The sequence below is a fragment of the Macaca fascicularis genome, chromosome 15, assembly GCF_037993035.2.
Source record: "Macaca fascicularis isolate 582-1 chromosome 15, T2T-MFA8v1.1".
NCBI classification, from domain to species: Eukaryota; Metazoa; Chordata; class Mammalia; order Primates; family Cercopithecidae; genus Macaca; species Macaca fascicularis.
The window spans coordinates 3,438,628-3,452,574 of NC_088389.1; the positions used below are offsets into that span (position 1 = coordinate 3,438,628).

Below are 13,947 nucleotides of genomic sequence, written 5' to 3' on the forward strand. Positions count from 1 at the left end.
CCAGCAGAGACCTCCTGGTCCACTTGCGTCTCCTTAGACGGGCTTCTGTTTCTGCCCAGGGTCTCAAGGTAGTCTGAGGCAAGGACCAGAGCTTCCGTTGCACCTGTGTTCATTCAGGTTCTCATTATAAGGGCCACCAGCTGATGCTGGAGAAGTCACTACCATAGCAGAGGCTCTTGGGAATGGACAGGAGGCGAAGGCCCCAGTCCGTTAGCCTGGGGGTGTTGGAAAGAGTCTCTTGCCTTGCAGCATGTCGGTGCCTCAGGCCATGGAGTGGCTAATTGAACACGCAGAAGATCCGACCATAGACATGCCTCTTCCGGGCCAGGCTCCCTCAGGGGCTGAGGGGGCCACCGCAGCCGCCCCTGAGGCTGCCGCAGAAGCCGGCACCGCCGACGAGGAGGCCAGAGATGAGCTCACGGAAATCTTCAAGAAGATCCGGAGGAAAAGGGAGTTTCGGGCTGATGCTCGGGTATGTGTTACTAGACCTGTCGCCAGGCAGAGTCGCCATGTCTTCCCTTGAGGTGGCGCCACGGAAAGGAGGCTGGGGCTGTGTGGCTGACCTTGGGCTGAGCCGGCTCATGTCCCAGGAGAGAGAGAAGCTGGGGAAGGGGGTTTATAGGCGGGCCTGGGAAGTGGCGAGCCTGGACCGCGGCCCGAGTTTCTGAGCACCCCTGTAAGTTATCCTGGCTTGAATCCAGGCACCCCAGTTTCCTCTCTGTTGCCACATTCGTCACCTTTTGAAAAACGACATTTTACAGTTCCTGCTGACCACTCATGTCCACAAGCCGCCCCTATTTAGCCGTGTGTCTGCGGGGTGGGGGTCCTGCTCAGAGACCGGGAGGGTCATCTGCTGTGGTGGGTGTCTGTGAACGAGGGGCCGCTCAGGCTGGCCACCCGCCTCCATGGCGCGGTCTGCAGGGCTGCAGGGTCCCTGCGCCTGTGTGTGTGGACCTTCCTCGCCCGCACCTCATGTCCCCGTTCTTCCTTCTCTCCTGTTTTGATTCGGGTCTTACTTCCTCCTCGGAGGTCTCCGTCTTCTCCGACATGCTCAGATGGCAGATCCGCTCCGTCAGGGCTTCCATCCGCATGCTCTCGTCTCACATGTGGCGTTGATGGTTTCCCTGGGGTGTGTGACGTTGTGCTGTGGCCTCACCTGCGGGGCTCGTGTCTTCCGTGGAGTTCCCTGTGGCCAGGCTGTAGACATCCACCTGGGGTGATTCTGAGTTTGCTTCTGCCGGTGATGAGTGGGGCCCCTGCCCCTCATGTCCTGCAGTGTAACCCCCGGCTTCACAGCTCAGGTCTTCCCTGCACAGGGTCCCGTGGAGACAAACGCTTTTCTTTGTTTCTTTTAAAATTTAATTTAATTTTAAGTTCTGGGATACATATGCAGGATGTGCAGGTTTGTTCCAAAGGTAGACATGTGCCATGGTGGTTTGCTGCACATGTCAACCTATCACCTAGGTATTAAGCCCAGCATACATTAGCTATTTATCCTGATGCCCTCCCTCCCCCGGGCCCCCAGCAGGCCCCGGTGTGTGGTGTTCCCCTCGCTGTGTCCATGTGTTCTCATTGTTCAGCCCCCACTCATGAGTGAGAACAGGAGGTGCTTGGTTTTCTGTTCCTGTGTTAGTTTGCTGAGAACAATGGCTTCCAGCTTCATCCATGACCCTGCAAAGGACGTGATCTCGTTCCTTTTTATGGCTGCCTAGTATTCCAGGGTGTGTATGTCCCGTATTTTCTTTATCCAGCCTACCCAGTTTCTTTTCTTATCCATGGGCATTTGGGTTGATTCTGTATCTTTGCTGTTGTGAATAGTGCTGCAGTGAACATATGTGTGCATGTATCTTTATAATAGAATGATTTCTGTTATTCCTTTGGGTATATACCCAGTAATGGAATTGCAGGGTCAGATGGTATTTCTGTTTCTAGGTCTTTGAGGAATCACCACACGTCTTCCACGGTGGTTGAACTAATTTACGTTCCCACCAACAGTGTAAAAGCGTTCCTGTTTCTCCACAGCCTCACCAGCAGCTGTTGTTTCTTGACTTTTTTTTTTTTTTTTTTTTGAGACGGAGTCTCGCTGTCGCCCAGGCTGGAGTGCAGTGGCCGGATCTCAGCTCACTGCAAGCTCCGCCTCCCAGGTTCACGCCATTCTCCTGCCTCAGCCTCCCGAGTAGCTGGGACTACAGGCGCCCGCCACCTCGCCCGGCTAGTTTTTTGTATTTTTTTAGTAGAGACGGGGTTTCACTGTGTTAGCCAGGATAGTCTCAATCTCCTGACCTCGTGATCCGCCCGTCTCGGCCTCCCAAAGTGCTGGGATTACAGGCTTGAGCCACCGTGCCCGGCCAATTTCATGACTTTTTAATAATCATCATTCTGATTGGCATGAGATGGTATCTCATTGCGGTTTTGATTTGCATTTCTCTAATGATCAGTAATGCTGAGCCTTGCTCTGTTGCCCAGGCTGAATTCTTCCTGCCTCAGCCTCCTGAGTAGCTGGGACTACAGGCACGCACCCACCACGCCCAGCTAATTTTTGTGTTTTTAGTGGAGACAGGGTTTCACCATGATGGCCAGGCTGGTCTCAAACTCCTCACCTCAAGTGATCTGCCCGCCTCGGCCGCGCAAAGTGCTGGGATTACAGGAGTGAGCCACCGCGCCCGGCCAACTGTCTTCTTTTGAGAAGTATCTGATCATGTCCTTTGCCCAGTTTTTAATGAGGTTGTTTTTTTCTTGTAAATTTGTTTATTCCATGTGGATGATGGATATTAGACCTTTGTCAGGTGGATAGATTGTAAAAATGTTCCCTTCTGTAGGTTGTCTGTTCACTCTGATGGTAGTTTCTTTTGCTGTGCAGAAGCTTTTCAGTTTAGTTAGATCCCATTGAGACAAATGCTTTTCTAGTCCATCTTCTCATCTTTTCAGGGTCCTCGTTTTTCAGTAAGGGTCTCATTTCCCACTGTCTACCTCCCATGGGCCCAAGGCGCACGTTCTGTCTGTGTGTGGACGTTAGACCCTGTGCACACCCTTTCACAGAGCTAGTTTTCTGTCTCTTCCTTCTTGGTTTTTGTCACTTGTGGATATCCCTTTCTTGTGAGTTTAGCTATGCATTTAAAAGTTTCTCTTTTTTTTTTTTTTTTTTTGAGACAGTTTCACTCTGTCACCCAGGCTAGAGTGTGGTGGCACAATCATGGCTTACTGCAGCCTTGACCTCCTGGGCTCGAATGATGCTACTTCAGCCTCCTGAGTAGCTCTTACAGGCACGCACCACCAAACGGGGCTAATTTTTTAATTTCTAAAATTTTGTACAGATAGGGATCTCCCTGTGTTGCCCAGGCTGGTCTTGAACTCCTGGCTTCAAGTGATCCTCTTGCCTTGGCCTCCCAAAGTGCTGGAATTACAGGCATGAGCCATTGTGCCCAGCCTAAAAGCATTTCTGTTTTATTTTTATCTAGCATTTCTAGGTTTAGCAGAAAGTGTGTCTCGTTGTGCTTGTCTCCTAGGGAGCCAAGTTCACATCTGATCCTGGAAGCCTGTCGGGCGGAGCGGCCACTCTCCAGCTGGGTCCCTTGTGCGCTGAGGCTGGACTTTGCACTCTCCCGTGTTGTGGTGCTACACGGTCTCTTGGAGGTTGTTAGTCATATTCTTTCTTGCCGTCTTAAGCCTTTTTGTTAAATAATATGCTCATTCTTAACAATCTTAACGTGCTCATTTTCCTAAGATCTTCCCCATTGTCATTCCCTCCTGTCATCTCTCTGTGTCAGAATATTCCGTAGAATGTCTTTGATGAAAAAGGTTACAAGGTGGTCAAGGCTTGAGGGGCCAGCCTATCAGTCCTTCTACCCTTTGGTTTCTGTATGAGTCTTGAGATCAGGCAAGTATCCAGTAGAGATCGAGATATTAGCTTCGTTACCGAGAAAGGATTGGAGATCTCTGACTTGAGGCCAAAACAGATTTCCTGCTGCCCCTCCCTTTCCAGTGGTGGACAGGATACCTGCCGGCCGGGGGCAGAGCTGGCAGGGCCTGAGGTCCTGCAGCCCGTGAGTGCAAGGCCCCTCTCCCATTGCTGCCCACAAGCAAGTCTTTGCCCCCATGGGCTGGGAGGGAGGGCGGGGGCTGCCAGGTGTTGCCTCAGGAGTACTGGGGCATCATTTCCTGGGCTGAGGTAGAAATGAGGGAGAGTGCTTCCTATTGAAGCTAGTGAGAAGGGCATCCTGTCCTTGAATTCAATAGATTCCAGGCTATTCTATATGACTTTGATACCAAAATATTGTATGGTGAGTTCTTCCAAAGTTCATTGTTGGAGCTCCTGGAGTTAGGATGTGTCTCAGGAAGGACCATAAATAGAAGATACGGAGTTTTTTTCTTTTTTGAGATGGAGTATCACTGTGTTGCCCAGGCTGGAGTACAGTGGTACGATCTCGACTCACTGCAGCCTCCACTTCCCGGGCTCAAGCGATTCTCCTGCCTCAGCCTCCCGAGTAGCTGGGATTACAGGCGTGTGCCATCACGCCCAGCTAATTTTTGTATTTTTAGTAGAGATGGGGCTTCCCCATGTTGGTCAGGCTGGTCTCAAACTCCTGACCTCAGGTGATCTTCCCGCCCCGGCCTCCCAAAGTGCTGGGATTACAAGCGTGAGCCAGTGCGCCTGGCTGGGACTTTTGACCTGATCACGCACACAGTTTAGCTCCAGCCAGCATCCTTCCTGAGCTCCACCCCAGCTCAAGTCTTTTTCTGCCAGGTTCTCTTGAAAGCATCTGACAATGCAGTCCAGACTGGCTGCGGACGCGCACGGTCCGTGGGGGGCGGTGCTGCGTGAAGTCAGCCTGGGTGGTGCTGGGAGCTGTGTGGGGCCGGCACCCCTACACTTACAGCCTTATGGTGGCCGGAAAACTGACAAAGACGGAGAGGACTCTGGGGGCTTCAAGAGAGTGGGATCTGACCTTTCAGGGATTAGGAGAGGCCCTTGAAATTTTGATAAAGCCTTCTTTTTATTTATTTATATTTTTTCAAAACGGACCCCTTTAACATTGTGTTATAAATCTCCAGAGTAAAGGATGTATTATCTTGTTACATGAATTGTGTCCAGAAAAATGTACGCCCTTCCCCAAAAATGAATTAGTATATGTTTAGTTGTAGCTTAAGTTTTGTTCAATATTAAAATTAAAAAATTAGTTTTAGGACTTTTTTTCTAAGATAAAATCTGAATAAAACCTTTTTTCACGGATTACAATGACATTTTTGTTTCTATTGAGATTGCATTTACTGACGTGGCCTTTCTCTAATGCCACTTATTCTTGGATAACAAGCCCCTCTGGGGTAAACCTGCAGTGGCTGCTGAGACAGTCTTATCCACACAGCCATTGGACAAACCTGAAAGGGTCTGAAGTTGGCCTGACTGCCTCATGTCCACATAAGCGATGCATTTCTACCTGTCATAACCTGTGGCTTCTCCCCACAACCTGTGGCTCCCTGAAGACAAGCCTGGGAGCTGCACTGACCCCCTGGCTCTGCTAACTACAGTCATACTCTTCACTTCTTCGGCTTTAGGATGCTGAAAACCAAGATCTGTTTCAGTAGAGCTGTGAGGAAAGAGAACGTGGACGGAGAACGTCCGCAGTGCTGTTGGGAGCACCCCCCGCTAGGGTGCCGGGGAGCAGGGCCCCCTCTCTGCACGCAGGGCACTGGTTCCTCGGCCTCCTGCTGCCCCCAGCGAGCTAACAGCTGTGCTGTCCTCTAGGCCGTCATTTCCCTGATGGAGATGGGATTCGATGAGAAGGAGGTGATAGATGCCCTCAGAGTGAACAACAACCAACAGAATGCCGCGGTGAGTGTCGGGCTGTGGTGAGTGAGTGTTGGGCTGTGGTGAGTGTCGGGCTGTGGTGAGTGAGTGTTGGGCTGTGGTGAGTGTCGGGCTGTGGTGAGTGAGTGTTGGGCTGTGGTGAGTGTCGGGCTGTGGTGAGTGAGTGTCGGGCTGTGGTGAGTGTTGGGCTGTAGTGAGTGAGTGTCGACTGTGATGAGTGAGTGTCGGGCTGTGGTGAGTGTTGGGCTGTAGTGAATGAGTGTCGGCTGTAGTGAGTGAGTGTCAGGCTGGGTGAGTGCTGGGAGCCTCACTCATGAGTGCCCCGGGCATGGTAGAGGCCGTGTGTTTCCCTATTTTCACATGCAGCCGGCTGTGTGGCTCTTTAAGTGAGATAATAGGATAGATGGCACAAACAGTATAAAAATGTAAAAATACAGAATTCTAGGCTTTGTCTTTTTAAAAGGGTGCCTTATATGTACATATTTTATGGATGGATAATTTGTTCATTTATCTTTTTTTTTTATGTTTTTTATTTTTTTGGAGTCAGGGTCTCTGTCCCCCAGGGTGGAATGCAGCAGTGTGATCACACTCACTGCAGCCTCGATCTCCTGGGCTCAAGCGATCCTCCCGCCTCAGCCTCCTGAGTAGCTGGGACCACAGGCATGCACCACCATGCCCGGCTAATTGATTTTAGTTTTTTAGAGACGAGATCTCCCTTTGTTGCCCAGGCCGATCTTGAATTCCTGGCTTCGATCGATCCTCCTGCTTTGGCTTCTGAAGTGCTGGGATTACATGCATGAGCCACCACACCCAGCCCATTTATCTGATTAAACTGACTCTAAGAATGATTCCTGTCCTGTGCCCGTGTGCCAGCTGGGCTGATGGAGCTGTGCTGGGGGAGGGCCCTGTGGTGGCCGACACCCCCCCACCATCCCTCCTGCCAGTGGAGTTGGTGGCTCACACCTCCAAGACAGAGATGAGGAGCCTGTGTCCTCATGGCTCCAGCACTACTGACTGCCCATAACAGGACCACAGGCAAGCTGGGCAATGCCAGCGTCTGCAGAGAAAAGCAGACTAGCTCTTCCTTCTCAGTCCGGCCTGGTCTGACATGCACAGCAGTGAATCCAGACTGGGCTTGTCTTCATGGTAGGGTCCCTTCCAGTGAGATCAGCCTCGGGGGCTCAATAGAAAGGTGCAGGAGGCCGGGCGCGGTGGCTCAAGCCTGTAATCCCAGCACTTTGGGAGGCCAAGACAGGCGGATCACGAGGTCAGGAGTTCGAGACCATCCTGGCTAACGCGGTGAAACCCCGTCTCTACTAAAAAATACAAAAAAACTAGCTGGGCGAGGTGGTGGGTGCCTGTAGTCCCGGCTACTCGGGAGGCTGAGGCAGGAGAATGGCGTAAAAACCCGGGAGGCGGAGCTTGCAGTGAGCTGAGATCTGGCCACTGCACTCCACCCTGGGCGACATAGCGAGACTCCGTCTCAAAAAAAAAAAAAAAAAAAAAAGAAAGGTGCAGGAACCGTTGTGCCTGCTGCTGGCGGCGTCTTGCAGAGGCACTGAAGGCGCTAACAGTGACATTGGTGCTCTTGGCTTTGCAGTGCGAGTGGCTGCTGGGGGACCGGAAGCCCTCTCCGGAGGAGCTGGACAAGGGCATCGACCCCGACAGTCCTCTCTTTCAGGCCATCCTGGATAACCCGGTGGTGCAGCTGGGCCTGACCAACCCAAAAACATTGCTAGGTATGTGCGCCTTCTTTACGCTAAGTCACGGGTCGGGGAGGCTGGCTGGTTCCCTCGTAGGACGTGCGGGTGCTGTGGAGGCGACGCGGAGGATCCAGCGCTGAGGATCGCCGTGCGCTGGCAGCACGTCCTGCCATGCAGGTTGGCATCCTGCGGGTGTAGCTCTGCTACGTCACCATGGAGCCCACAGGTCAGGTTCTGATCGTGGTGTGACTGTCTCCTGCGCGACGACTCTGACACAGGCTTCAGAAAACCAGTGCCAGTGGCTTTCCGAGGGCCAGCGGGGTGGAGACCACACCAGCAGCTTAGGAACTCACATGAGAACAAGGCGTGGTGTGGGCTTTTGCTCTTACTGTTCCTCAGGGTCTTCGATGGCAATTGTTTATTTTTATTGTCAGATACCTACATGCAAAAGTATATATGATGTTGTAACTTTAAAGAAGGATAAAACTAATAGCCTTGTATCTGCCATTCAGCTCTGGGCCTGGGGTGCCCCTCCCCTACGTACCTCATCCCTCCCTCCAGCCTGGCCGTCGCCGTGGCCGTGGCTTACCTCTCTGCTTCCCTGTAGAGTTTTGCCATATTTGTGTCTCCTCAAACAATCTCTCATTTGTTACTGCTTTTGTGTAAGTAGAATCACGTTTTAAGCAGGCCTCTGTGACTGACTGACTGCGTTCTTTGTGGGGGTTGTGGAGTATTTTGTTGATGGAAGGCACCGGGAATCCAGGGGTCATTGGGTTGTCTGCATGTGGTGCCAGTCCCGATGTTCCCCCCCCTTTTTTTTATTTTTTGAGACAGCGCCTCACCTTGTCACCCAGGCTGGAGTGCAGTGGCGTGATCTCGGCTCACTGCAACCTCTGCCTCCCAGGTTCAAGCAATTCTCCTGCCTCAGTCTCCTGAGAACCTGGGATTATAAGCGTGCATTACCATGCCTGGCTAATTTTTTGTATTTTAGTAGAGACCGGTTTCACCATGTTGGCCAGGCTGGTCTCAAACTCCTGACCTCATGATCCACCCGCCTCGGCCTCCCAAAGTGCTGGGATTACAGACCTGTTGGTCCCTGGGAGCTGAGTTCCGGGATGTTGGGAGGGCCTTTGCCACCCAAGCAGGCTGGAAGTGTCTCTGGAAGCTGTGATGGCCATGCCCTGATCTTGAAGGCTGGCCTTCTTTCAAAAGTGTATTGGCCATCTGTAGAACCTCGGCTGTGAGAGACCGTCTGCTCAGTGTTTGGCCTTCTTTTCTCTTGGATTGTTTTCTTTTTTTTTTTTTTTTTGAGACCGAGTCTTGCTCTGTCGCCCAGACTGGAGTGCAGTGGCCGGATCTCAGCTCACTGCAAGCTCCGCCTCCCAGGTTTATGCCATTCTCCTGCCTCAGCCTCCTGAGTAGCTGGGACTACAGGCACCCGCCACCTCGCCCAGCTAGTTTTTTGTATTTTTTAGTAGAAACGGGGTTTCACCGTGTTCGCCAGGATGGTCTCGATCTCCTGACCTTGTGATCTGCCCGTCTCGGCCTCCCAAAGTGCTGGGATTACAGGCGTGAGTCACCGCACCCGGCCCGGATTGTTTTCTTATTCATTCAGAAAGGTCCTCACCTCCTGGATGCTGACCCTTTTCCCATTTATTTGTGCTGCAGATGCCATTGTTCAGTTTTTGGCTTATTTACTCATGCTGATGGGCAGAATCCCATGTTTTGATATCTTTCAGGGTGGTTTTTTTTAGGATGTGAAGCTTTAAAGAAAACCTTCCATGGCGGGGTGTGGTGGGTCATGCCTGTAATCCCAGCACTTTGGGAGACCGAGGCAGGTGACTCACGAGATCAGGAGTTCAAGACCAGCTTGGCCAAGATCGTGAAACCCTGTCTCTACTAAAAATACAAAAAATTAGCTGGGTGTGGTGGCATGCACCTGTAATCCCAGCTACTCCGGAGCTGAGGCACAGAATTGTTCAAACCTGGGGGTCAGAGGTTGCAGTGAGCCGAGATCGTGCCACTCCACTCCAGCCTGGGCGACAGAGCGAGACTCCATCTCAAAAAAAAAAAGGAAAAAGAAAAAAGAAAACCCTCCTATCCCAAAGTCAGAAATGTTTTCCTTTTTTAAATTTTTTTCCAAATATTTTAAAAGTTTCTCTTATTTAAGTCCATAATCTACCTAGAAGTATGTGTGTGGTGTGAGGTAGGGATCTTCTTTGTACCCAAATTCTAAAACTTGAGAATGGACTTTTGTGAGTTTGTTTTTATTCTTAGTGATTCCTTTCGCACTGAAAGCATATTCCTCCTAGCTCTCCAGCTGTTTGTATACCTTAGGATATTAGTGTGTGCTGCCTTGGGGTCTGTCCAAGAACTTTTTTTTTTTTTTCTAATAGATATAGACTCTTTCTTTGTCACCCAGGCTAGAGTGCAGTGATGGCGCCACTGTCCATGCAAGATCTGCCCCCAGCACACACACTTGCCCACCTCCATATCATAGACAAGACCTCCATTGTTTTAACTTGTATTCTTTTTGGTATTAGCAATGTTGAATACTTTTCTGTTGGTCATTGCATTTCTTCTTTTACATATTGTGTATGCATATCATCTATTTGTTTTCTTTCTTTTTTTGGAGACAGGGTCTTGCTTTGTCACCCAGGCTGGAGTGCAGTGGTGCAATCACAGCTCACTGCAGCCTTGACCTCCTGGGCTCAAGTCATCCTCCTGGGTAGTTATGACTACAGGCACACACGACCATACCCAGCTAATTTTTTTGTTGTTGTTGAGATGGGGTCTCTTTTTTTTTGCTCAGGCTAGTATTGAACTCCTGGCTTCAAGCAAGCCTCCCACCTCTGCCTTCTAGAGTGCTGGAATTACAGGCATGAGCCATTGCACCCGGCACATCTGTTTTTCTATTGCAATATTAATCCTGGAGCTTCCTTAATAGCTTCTTGGATGTTAAGCACATCTGCCTTTGTTGCGTATTGTAAACGGTTTTTGCTCTCTAATTTTGTGTGGCATTTTCTGACATACAGAAGTTAGGATATAGAGAAGAAAGTCCTTCCTCAGGTTGGGCATGGTGGCTCATGCCTGTAGTCATAGCACTTTGGGAGGCTGAGGCAAGAGGATCACTTGAGCTCAGGAGTTCAAGACCAGTCTGGTTAACATAGCAGGACCTCCTCTCTACTAAAAAAAGCAAACAAACAAAAAAGCAAAATCAGCCAGGAGTGGTGGCACATGTGCCTGTAGTCCCTGCTACTCAGGGGACTGAGGTGGGAGGATCATTGAGTCCAGGAGTTCAAGACTGCAGTGAGCTGTGATCACGCCACTGCACTCCGGCCTGGGCAACAAAGCAAGTCGTTGTCTCCAAAAAAATTAAATTCTCAGATAAATAATCATCTGTGTGGTTTTTCATATTTAACTCTTTATCTTTTTGTTCAACTCTTTCATCCTTCCAGAATTTATTTTGCTGTTTTTGAGAGGAAATGGGAAATTAAGTTCCCCGCCCTGCGTGTGAAACAGCTGTTTCATACCTTATAGTTTGTTCTCGTAGACATCAGGTTGTCATTGTCTTTCTGGGACTTTTTGTGAGATTTTTTTTTTTTTTTTTTGAGATGGAGTCTCGCTCTGTCACCCAGGGTGGAGTGCAGTGGCACGATCTCGACTCACTGCAAGCTCCGCCTTCCAGGTTCATGCCATTCTCCTGCCTCAGCCTCCTGAGTAGCTTGGGACTATAGGCACCTGCCACCATGCCCAGCTAATTTTTTATATTTTTAGTAGAGACGGGGTTTCACCGTGTTAGCCAGGATGGTCTCGATCTCCTGACCTTGTGATCCACCTGCCTTGGCCTCCCAAAGTGCTGGGATTACAGGCGTGAGCCACCACACCTGGCTTTTTCAGAGATTTTAAGAGTGGTTTTTGGGGACTTTTTTCTTTTTTTTTTTTTTGAGACAGAATCTTGCTCTGTCGCCCAGGCTGGAGTGCAGTGGCCTGATCTCAGCTCACTGCAAGCTCCGCCTCCCGGGTTCACGCCATAATCCTGCCTCAGCCTCCCTAGTAGCTGGGACTACAGGCGCCCGCCACTGCGCCCGGCTAGTTTTTTGTATTTTTTTAGTAGAGACAGGGTTTCACCGTGTTAGCCAGGATGGTCTCGATCTCCTGACCTTGTGATCCGCCCACCTTGGCCTCCCAAAATGCTGGGATTACAGGCATGAGCCACCACGCCTGGCTTTTTCAGAGATTTTAAAGTGGTTTTTGGGGACTTTTAATCAGAACACCAGAGATTGTTTCAGGGCCTGGGGGTTGTTTCCGATCACGAACAGAGCCAAGTCGGGTTCACTCTGAGCTCTGTGCTCAGCCACAGGCTACTGGGCCGTGAATGGCTGTGAACTCCTGTAGTGAGCACTGTCCCTGGAGCCTGTAGACCTGGGGCCACTTACGCTGAAGTGCATCCCTGTGTGTCAGGTCAGCATGGAGCCGTCGATCCTGCAGAGGGGCCGGCAGCCAGCAGAACGTGTGCTCCTTCACAGTGGGTGGAGTGGAGAGCTGTTTGCTAAAATCCACCTGTTTGGGGGAAACAGTTTTGTAAAGCTGTTAAAACCCAAGTTTTCATTTTGAAGAAGTGGTGTGTTGCATTTTAAACGCGCTGGTTTTTTAAAGAAGTAATTTTCTTAAGGCTGAGCATTACGTTTTTCCAGTTTGTTGTTAACTTTGCAACAGTGTCTTTGTGTGTCCTTTCTGCATCTGCTGACCTTCTCGGGGTGGGATTGGAAGTGGAGTTGTTGGGGGAGATGATTTTTGAGCCCTGGCGGCTGCCAGACAGCTGCCCAGAGTGTGGGTGCCATGAGCATGCACAGTCATGCTGCCCACCTGCCAGAATTGAGTGCATGATTGTTTGTGATCAGATCTGATTTGATGGGTGCATCTGACAGAGTTGGGTGGGTTTCAGCCTGAGAGTGCACACTTAGCAGTGAGCTCTGTGTGGCCTTTGTATTGGAGACACACCCTCTTCGTTAGGAAGCTGCCGAAGAGGAAAGTCACGCCTGTGCCTGTTGGCTGAGTGGGGGCATGGGCACTCAGGCTGGCTCTGTTTTCCCTGCAGCATTTGAAGACATGCTAGAGAACCCGCTGAACAGCACCCAGTGGATGAATGATCCAGAAACGGGTCCCGTCATGCTGCAGATCTCTAGAATCTTCCAGACACTAAATCGCACGTAGGTGGCGCCGTCCCACTTGGCTGTCCGGCCACAGCAGCCCCCTGGCGCGGCCGGAGACTGGGCAGAGCGGACCTCACCTGAAACTCACCTTCAGCACCTCGGCCCTGGACTGTTAGAGGCGCCGCGGCTGCTCCCGCTCTCTGATCTTATTGCTTATAAACTTCGGTGACGGTCGTGTGTAAAGCCGTATTTTTAGCGTCTGCCAGGTGTTTACAAAAAAGTGGTTGTCGTGCTGGGAAGTGGAGTGATGGCCTCCTCTCCAGTGCTCCTCTGGGCTCTTGAGTCGCTGCTTGAATTGCCCCATAGACGTTTGCTTGGAGAGTCCACGTGTTATTTGACGGAGGTAGGTTTCAACCCAGAGTGTTAACGTCAAGCATGCTACTTTAGTCACTCACAGATGACTTTTCTTTAATAAAATCCCTTTTCCTATTTCCTATCTTGGTCTTTTCTTGGTGCCGCAGAAGCAGCCCATTCGTCCCTGGGAGGCTGCATCCCCACGGCTCCGTGCTCGCTGCTCCCACCCGGAGTGGGCGCCGGGGCCACCGCAGCATGTGGGCGGTCTTGTGGCGTCGTTTGGTGGGCAAAGCCTCGTGTTGTATTGGATTTAAGGGACTGGAGCTGAGCCCGTATTCCCGGGACACAGGTGCTGGGCCTGAGCACGGCAGCGCCTGCCTGCCTCTGGCCGCCTCCTTTTTCTTCGTTTTAAAAAACATTACCATTACCTGTGTCTTAAAGTGAGAAAATGAGTTTTGTTTGTTGTGAAGCCTGCTCGTTGTTGTTGGAAGCAGTCAGTTCCGAGCTGTTTGTTTTGAACTTCTCTCCTGAACCAGCCCCTCCTCTTCCCTTCCCTGCCCACTGGTGTGGGAACCTTAGCAGAGCTCTGGCTGTATTTTAGCTCAGTAAGAATGTTTTCAGAAAATGTTTCTCTTCACACGTCTAGATCTCTTCATTGTTTTTGAGGTTTAGATTTAAAACTAAAGTTAGTTTAAACTCTTTGGGCAGAAATACTAAAAATGCTTTTCGAAAGTTGCGAATCTCACTTTTTTTTTTTTTTTTGAGACAGAATCTTGCTCTGTCGCCCAGGCTGGAGTGCAGTGGTGCGGTATTGGCTCACTGCAAGCTCCACCTCCCGGGTTCACGCCATTCTCCCGCCTAGTCCCGAATAGCTGGGACTACAGGCGCCTGCCACCATGCCTGGCTAGTTTTTTGTATTTTTAGTAGA

The 13,947-nt window shown here is 50.6% G+C and overlaps 1 protein-coding gene across 5 annotated transcripts in view; it reads left to right on the forward strand.

The window, feature by feature from the left end:
• The window catches only part of UBAC1 (UBA domain containing 1), a 32,614-nt gene extending 19,455 nt beyond the window's left edge, over nucleotides 1-13,159 (forward strand). For 4 of the 5 annotated variants that reach the window (XM_065529857.2, XM_074016052.1, XM_074016053.1 and 1 more), the window contains 4 exons: nucleotides 250-472; nucleotides 5,744-5,830; nucleotides 7,407-7,545; nucleotides 12,611-13,159. In XM_065529857.2, coding sequence (XP_065385929.1) covers nucleotides 250-472; nucleotides 5,744-5,830; nucleotides 7,407-7,545; nucleotides 12,611-12,726 — 565 coding nt within the window. In that variant the 3' untranslated portion in view covers nucleotides 12,727-13,159. Of the gene's footprint in view, nucleotides 1-249; nucleotides 473-5,553; nucleotides 5,831-7,406; nucleotides 7,546-12,610 lie in introns of all 5 variants that reach the window. The other variant, XR_012424113.1, reaches the window with a different exon arrangement.
• The last annotated feature ends 788 nt before the right edge of the window (nucleotides 13,160-13,947 follow it).